This window comes from Bos grunniens, chromosome 15 (genome assembly GCF_055505025.1).
Source record: "Bos grunniens cultivar Pamir isolate PY7600 chromosome 15, Bosgru_T2T1.0, whole genome shotgun sequence".
In the NCBI taxonomy this organism is placed as follows: domain Eukaryota; kingdom Metazoa; phylum Chordata; class Mammalia; order Artiodactyla; family Bovidae; genus Bos; species Bos grunniens.
Window position 1 is genome coordinate 48,565,668 of NC_141179.1, and position 8,717 is coordinate 48,574,384.

The following is an 8,717-nucleotide window of genomic DNA, read 5'->3' on the forward strand; positions in this document are numbered from 1 at the left end:
ACTGATTTTAAGAATGTTATGAATGAGAGACACTGAGGCACAGAGGTTTCTATGTAAAAGAGGTTTGTTTCAGAGCGGGACAAACTCAGTTAGGTGTAGCTGAGCAAAATCCCAAGCTAGAGCACTATTCTCCATTCATCTAATTCTGAAGATTATACTATAGTGTTATTAATTATAGATGACTTCTGAAAATCAATCTGTCCTGTTTCAGGGTCTTTGAAGGAGGTTGCTTACTTAGTCAAACATGGCTTCACTCTGCCAGGTTGTTTTGACAACAGTAAACTAAATTCTGCAATCTCGGGGTGAATTTGTTCTCAGACAGGACTCACTGAGCTATTTCCTAGTGTTTCAGCTGATCCCTCCCACCACTTCCATAGACTTCTTCACAGATAGCTAGAGATTCTGAAAACTCACATCTTGTGCCAAAGTTATTTCTGCTTTATAAACAACACATGGGCTACCTGCTCCCAGATTTGCTTGGTCTTGATCCCATAAATGATGGGGTTGAGCATAGGTGGAGCAAGCATGCAGACATTAGCCAACAAGATGTGGATATGAGGTGGAATGTGGTGGCCAAACCTCTGAGTAAGGATTGTGAAGATTCCAGGCCCATAAAAGAGAATGATGATGCAGACATGGGAGCCACACGTGTTGAGAGCCTTGTGACGAGCATCTTGGGAAGGGATGTGGAAGACAGCATGGAGAATCAGAATGTAAGAAACAAAAATTAATAGGACATCTAAGACCACTGTTAACATGAGGATAGAAAACCCATACCAGATGTTCACTCGAATGTCATTACAAGCATATTTGGCCAAGCCAATATGTTCACAATAGGTGTGTGGAATGACATTATTTTGGCAAAAAGTCAACCCTTTCAAAAGAAATATTATGGGGAAAATTGTACAATAACTTCTCAGAAAGGCAATCACACCGATTTTCCCAATTAGTGTGTGTGTAAGAATAGTGGTGTATCTCAGAGGGTAGCATATGGCAATATAGCGGTCAAATGCCATCATTAGCAAGATCCCTGACTCAGAGATGAAGGTGGAATGGATGAAGAAAAGTTGAGTGATGCAGCGATCCAGGGAGATCTCCTTCATATTGAACCAGAAAATGGCCAAGGCCTGAGGGACTGTGCATGTGGAGAGGACAAGGTCTGCTCCAGCCAGCATGCAGAGGAAGAGGTACATGGGTTCATGGAGACTCCGTTCCATGAAGATAATGAAGATGAGCAGGCTGTTCCCAAGCAGGGCGATGACATAGGAAATGAAGAACGGGATGGAGATCCACATGTGCTGGTCCTCAAGGCCAGGGATGCCCAGCAAGTGGAAGACTGTGTGGCTAACACTGCTGTGGTTAGAAGCAGTCATACCTGGAGCAGATGACATGGGACTGCACTTCTTATTCACAGAGATGGAGGAAAATATATATTCTTTAATATATTTATTAAGAGGGATCATACAAACACTTTCCAGTATTGTTGCCTGGAGAATTCCATTGACAGAGGAGTCCGGCAGGCTACAGTCCAAGGAGTCGCAAGAGTCAGACACGACTTAGCAACTAAACAACCACCACCATACAAACACACTTTGTGACAAATATACCAGGAGCTTTTGGCCTATCTCACACTCTCCATCTTTTTTGAACATGCAAATCATAGGAAATAGGCAAGGGTGAAAGAATATGGTCTGCACGCCATTGAGTGATAGCCAACTACACTTACCTCCAACTAAATAAAGAGATGCTATTATATGTATTTCTCTTTCAAAGAGAAAATTTAAGTACAAGGAAGAAATCAGTATTTATGTCTGATAAACCCGTGAACATATTGACACTTGAACTTGACCTTGAAATGATGAGCTTATCATAAATTATGAATGAGAAGTGAGACATATGATAGCACAACACAAGGTAAATATACAGATTACTGCAATAAAGGAAGCTCCTGGAACACTTCCAGCACATAGTAACAGGCACTTAAGATTTTCATAGGGGGTTGTACAGGCAGATATCCATGATTGTTAAAGGCCTTGATCACAACTTACACTTAGACTCCATCTTTTACATGGGGAGTAGCCATTAGATGTCTTGAAGCAAGGAGTTTACGATTATACTAGTTTAGAATGATTACCCGTGAAAGTTTATTAGTATTTGACTGAAGAGTCTGGTGCTAAAAGATTATTCATATTCCAGAAGTAGAATGGATCTAAATATAATAAAGCCACAAAAAGTCACTGATATTTATTAAGCATTGTTTTATACCAGGGATTGTAGTATGCAGGTTAATGTTATGTATTCTTTATGTAGGGAGTAGAAATCCACTCTAGGAAGTGGATGTTATCTCTGTTTCACACCTAAGAAAAGTGAGACTCAGAGACTATGAATCACCTGTCAAATTTCACAATCAACAATTGATAGAAATGAATTTAGATCTTCTAACTTCACTATCTACAGCTTGCTTACTTGTGAAGGGAGTCATGAAAGTTTTAAAGGGTTACATAGACAGGGTTTCCATGGCAGAGATGAGGCACCCCTGATGTTCCCACTTTAAAGGGCTAAACTTAGAAATAAATGAAATTGGAAAAAGAAAGAATTTATTGCTGGAGGGCAGGGGGTTGCAGTAGTTGGTACGTGGAATATTCTTCAGTTGATAGAAATGAATATATGATTTCATCAATTACTTCCTACTAAACACTTTTCTTCATCCATGAGCTTAATCATTCAACAAGTACATTTTGAGCAGTGACTATATTTCAGGCATCATACCAGGTGCCTGAGTCCTATTTAGACAGATGATTTGAGAGAATGTGGATATGTAAGTAGATGAATTTTGTAAAATGTTCCAGGTGTAATGGACCCAGATGATACTTCTGAGAAGACAGCCATGGCAATCTACCTTTCACAGAATGAAGAGAAATGGAGCCAAACAATGAATACCCTCTTCTTGGGGTTTCTGAGAATATTTAAGGGATATCTTAAAATATCTGTCTCAGTGGCTAAGGTATATTTTATGCTCATTATTTCTTCGACTCCAGCTCCTCCTCTTAGTGACCCTGATTTATCATTCTGGGGAGGAAAATTGGCTCCTAGTTCTCATATCTTTCAAGATTCCCTGACTGTTTCCTCAAAGCTCCTTAAAATGTCTGGTACAGGGTAGGTGACCACAGTCTCCTGCCATTCTCAGGGCTCCTTTCATAGTTTTCCAAGAGGAGACTATAGTCTAAGTAAATATGTTTTCTGTTTTCTCATCTCTCATCTAATTATTAGGATACTTGTCATTTATTGAATTGTTTCTCATTATTTACCACACTTCAGGATCCTTCATCTAGCCCCTACATGCTCTCAACATCCCTTTCCAGATTCCATTCCCCACATCTGCTATAACCAATCAGATCTGCACCTCTGGTCTTTACCATTCCTTGTCCACATATATCAATAGTCTCCAAGAGTCCTGTCCCTGCTGGCCTGTCTGAGACATGACACTGGCCCAGTCCTTATCTGGGTCTTTCCTGGTGGCTCAAATGGTAAAGAATCTGCTGCAATGCAGGCGACCTGTGTTTAATCCCCAAGTTGGGAAGATCTCCCAGAGAAGGGAATGGCAACCCTCTCCATTATTCTTGCCTGAAGAATTTCATGGACAGAGGAGCCTAGCGAGCTAGTCCATGGGGTCTCAGAGTTGGACACGATAGAGCAAGTAACACACACACACAGTCCTTCCTTGATTCTGGAACAACCCACTCAACAGATATTGAATTCACTCACCAGCTTTCAGCTGAGATTATAGTATCAGACAGACAGGAGATCTGTTATGTGATGGTCAGGAGTAGGGTTGTTTATCTTCCTTTGTGGAGCCCTTGAGGGAAGCACATCAGGACTCCAGGGACAGAGCTGTCTCTACCAGCCTCACCCTCTTCCCACGTGGGCTAAATCACTATGACCATTGCCTATCTGCCACTCTTCTACTTCTCTTCATTTTTGCTTTTCTCAGGTTTTTCTGATATAAAAGCCTTTTCTACCTAATCTAGCCTTGCTACAGGCTCATTTTAATTAATATGAAATCTATTTTCAACAGGAATATAATAGTTGTAATTTGAAGGCACCAATGATTTTTCAAGTTTTGCTAGTCATGAAAAGGATTACACTGAAGTTATACAATATTCATCCCCTGAGTTTTTATAAGTTTCAAATTTGAGTCATGAATTATGTTTAACTATTACCTGAGGCAATATAAAAATGCATGCTTAACAATTCATAGAAGAGTCGTGAGTCTTTATTAACTTGGACATTTGTATTTCTCTTCCCTGCCTCCTTTAACTGCATTGAGTATTTTCAATTTATGTTAATTTTTGATTGTGATGTATCTAGATGTAGCGTTCCTTGTTTTTTATACCATGAAGTTTTTCAAGAGTTTTGAACACGTAAATTTTTTATTTTTACCTAAGCTGCCAGATTTCAGTCTTTCTCTCTTTTCACTTTGGGATCCCAACTACATGTGATCTTGTGATATGGTTGCATTATTATCAAAGAATCTTTTCATTTTTTCTTTCTTCTTTAGTTGGTTAATTCTATTAATAAATCTTAAGGTTAATTACTAGAAACACAATTACCTTGGTCAAACAATAACTGCATTTGTATACTAGTTTTACTAGATATTGGAAATTCCCTCATAGTGATTGCACCGTTTTTGATTGTTACTAGCAATGTATAGGGGCTTCCCTAATGGCTCAGGGATAAAAGAATCTGCTTGCAATGAGGAAGATGTGGGTTCAATCTGAGTCAGGAAGAGCCCTTGCAGAAGAAAATGGCAACCTACTCCAGTAAGAGTGTCTTTTTTCTCTTAATCTTTCCAGCAGAGTGTATTGTCAGGTTTTTGAACATTATCAACCTGCTACTTAACCAAATGTGGTTGACCATGTACAAAAATGGCTGTCAATCATTGTTCCATCTGCTGTGCACACACGCCACTCCCCTATACATGAGCAGTAGCCTACTCTTCAACCCTCTGAATTAGAGATGGCCTTGTGAGTTGCTTTGATCAACAGAATAAGTTTGAAGTGATGTGTGAATTCCAGGGCATATGGACCTTGCAGCTTTCATTTGCCTTCTTGGAACCCAGTAGCCATTCAGAAAGCTTAGGATAGATGAATAAAAGACCATGTGGACAGAGATCATAACGAGGTCAATCAAGGCACAACAGCACATGTGACTTCAAAAGATATAGAATAGTGAAAGCAAATTTGGAAAAGAATAAAAGATAGAAAACTTAATACTAACTTATTTCAAGATATATTATGAAACCACAATAACCAATACATACAATACTGATATCCAGATAGATAAGTAGATAAATGGGAAAGGACAGAATCCAGAAAAAGATTCACATATATATATGACCAACTGAGACATGATGAAGCTACAAAGCAATTTCAATGGAAAAGATGTCTCTTCCACAAATAGTGCTTGGAATGATTGGATCCAAATACAAAGACACGGATTTTGACACATACCTTGCACTATTTCTTTTTTAAATCTCAAAGCAGTTCATGGACTTAGTATAAAATCTAAACTTCTAGAAAACTAAAGAAAAATTCTTTGCGACCTTTTGTTAGGAATGTTCTTAGATAAAACATCAAAATCAAGATCCATAAAAGAAAAACTTGCTAATTTGGACATTATTAAAATTAAGAACTCATCCTCTTTGAAAGACTCTTAATAGAGTAAATAAATAGAAAAGACAAATATTAGAAGATATATGCAAAGCATATATATAATGAGAAACATCAAGAATGTATGAAAAACAACTCAAAACTCAGTAATGAGAAAATAAGCAACAATTTAAAAAAAATGATCAAAGACTTGAAAAGACACTTCATCAAAAAAAAAAAAAAAAAATACACAGTTGACAATAAGAAAGAAAAATAAGATATTCAGCATCCCTAGGCATCAGAGAAATTCAGATTCAAGTCACAATGAGATATTTCACTTGTGCATCTATTAAAACACTTAAACAAAATCAAGTTATAGCAAGGATGTAGAATAACTTCTACAATGATAAAACAGATGTTAAATGGTATAATTACTTTGGAAAATAGTTTGGCAGTTAAAAAAAAAAAAATTAACCATTTACTACCTACCATACAACTGAGCCAGACATCCTGGAATGTGAAGTCAAGTGGGCCTTAGAAAGCATCACTACGAACAAAGCTAGTGGAGGTGATAGAATTCCAGTTGAGCTATTCCAAATCCTGAAAGATGATGCTGTCAAAGTGCTGCACTCAATATGCCAGCATATTTGGAAAACTCAGCAGTGGCCACAGGACTGGAAAAGGTCAGTTTTCATTCCAATCCCAAAGAAAGGCAATGCCAAAGAATGCTCAAACTACCACACAATTGCACTCATCTCACATGCTAGTAAAGTAACGTTCAAAATTCTCCAAGCCAGGCTTCAGCAGTATGTGAACCGTGAATTTCCTGATGTTCAAGCTGGTTTTAGAAAAGGCAGAGGAACCAGAGATCAAATTGCCAACATCCGCTGGATCATGGAAAAAGCAAGAGAGTTCCAGAAAAGCATCTATTTCTGCTTTATTGACTATGCCAAAGCCTTTGACTGGGTGGATCACAATAAACTGTGGAAAATTCTGAAAGAGATGGGAATACCAGACCACCTGACCTGCCTCTTGAGAAATCTGTATGCAGGTCAGGAAGCAACAGTTAGAACTGGACATGGAACAACAGACTGGTTCCAAATAGGAAAAGGAGTACGTCAAGGCTGTATACTGTCACCCTGTTTATTTAACCTATATGCAGAGTACATCATGAGAAATGCTGGACTGGAAGAAACACAAGCTGGAATCAAGATTGCCAGGAGAAATATCAATAACCTCAGATATGCAGATGACACCACCTTTATGGCAGAAAGTGAAGAGGAACTAAAAAGCCTCTTGATGAAAGTGAAAAGTGGAGAGTGAAAAAGTTGGCTTAAAGCTCAGCATTCAGAAAACAAAGATCATGGCATCTGGTCCCATCACTTCATGGGAAATAGATGGGGAAACAGTGGAAACAGTGGCAGACTTTATTTTTCTGGGCTCCAAAATCACTGCAGATGGTGACTGCAGCCATGAAATTAAAAGACGTTTACTCCTTGGAAGGAAAGTTATGACCAACCTAGATAGCATATTCAAAAGCAGAGACATTACTTTGCCAACAACGGTCCGTCTAGTCAAGGCTATGGTTTTTCCTGTGGTCATGTATGGATGTGAGAGTTGGACTGTGAAGAAGGCTGAGCGCCGAAGAATTGATGTTTTTGAACTGTGGTGTTGGAGAAGACTCTTGAGAGTCGCTTGGACTGCAAGGAGATCCAACCAGTCCATTCTGAAGATCAGCCCTGGGATTTCTTTGGAAGGAAGATGCTAAAGCTGAAACTCCAGTACTTTGGCCACCTCATGCGAAGAGTTCACTCATTGGAAAAGACTTGGATGCTGGGAGGGATTGGGGGCAAGAGGAGAAGGGGACGACAGAAGATGAGATGGCTGGATGGCATCACTGACTCGATGGACGTTGAGTCTGAGTGAACTCCGGGAGTTGGTGATGGACAGGGAAGCCTGGTGTGCTGCGATTCATGGGGTCGCAAAGAGTTGGACATGACTGAGCGACTGATCTGATCTGATCTGATCCAACTGAACTATTTCACTACTGTGAATGAGTGTGTGGGTATTAAGTCGCTTCAGACATGTCTGACTCTGCGACCCCATGGACGGTATAGCCAGCCAGACTCCTCTGTCCACGGGATTCTCCAGGTAAGAATATTAAGAGTGGCTAGCCATTCCCTTCTCCAGGGAATCTTCCTGACCAAGAGATCAAAGCCAGGTCATCTGCATGGCGGGCAGATTCTTCACCTCTTGAGCCACTTGGGAAGCCCATTATCATTGCTATCTATAATGTGAAAGATACTAAGATATTTAACATTATTTTTTTGAACTGTCTTCAAAATCTTAGTGTACAATTTATATGTATGATACATCTCAATTCAGACAAGTGTTCAAGAGCCACCAGAACCTCTTGGCTACCATAATGGACAGCCAAGCTCTTGATATTCAACTCCTTGATATTTGTTTCCATCCTCACAGCCACCTCATCATAATTTTATAGTTGGCTCAAAAAGCATACATCACCTGTCTACCAAAGGCACTTATTCACAAGCTGTTCATGAACATAAAGAAAAGGAAGTATGGAGAAAGTAGAAGAAATCATTCTCTTCCTAAAAGTGCTTTATATTGATTATTTTCTCTTTACATTTTCCCCACATTCTGGCAGAAAAATCTGTATTGGTTTGGTCATTTTCTTCCTCTCCCCTGTTTTTATTTCAATCCATTTAGAATAATTTTTTTTTCAATTAGTATCTTCGATTTTTAAAATCCACGAAGTTTGTAGTGAAAACTGAAGTTAGAACCTTTCTTTAAATTGAATTTAAAACCACCAAAATTAATGTTTTAGCACTCAATCTTATATACTTACACAAAAAAACACTCAATGGATTTTAGCACTCAATTCTATATATACTTACACAAGAAACCCAGCAATTTCTATGCTCATATATTGCATTTTATAAAAGCTGACAACAATGTTACAGGAATATAAAGTTACAGGTCAATTTATTTTATAAACAGAGATGAAAACAAAACCTAAACAACGTATGAACAAAAACAAATCCAGTA

General features: G+C 38.7%; 1 protein-coding gene across 1 annotated transcript; it reads right to left on the reverse strand.

Moving 5' to 3' along the window:
- Positions 1-307: 307 nt before the first annotated feature.
- Positions 308-1,463, reverse strand: LOC147357962 (olfactory receptor 52B4-like). The gene has a single exon (XM_086338416.1). The coding sequence runs from the start codon at positions 1,461-1,463 to the stop codon at positions 429-431; it is 1,035 nt and encodes a 344-aa protein (XP_086194542.1). The 3' UTR covers positions 308-428.
- Positions 1,464-8,717: the final 7,254 nt, after the last annotated feature.

Coding starts and splice junctions, on each gene's coding strand:
- LOC147357962 (XM_086338416.1), bottom strand. CDS start 1,463: ATGATCCCTCTTAATAAATATATTAAAGAATATATATTTTCCTCCATC.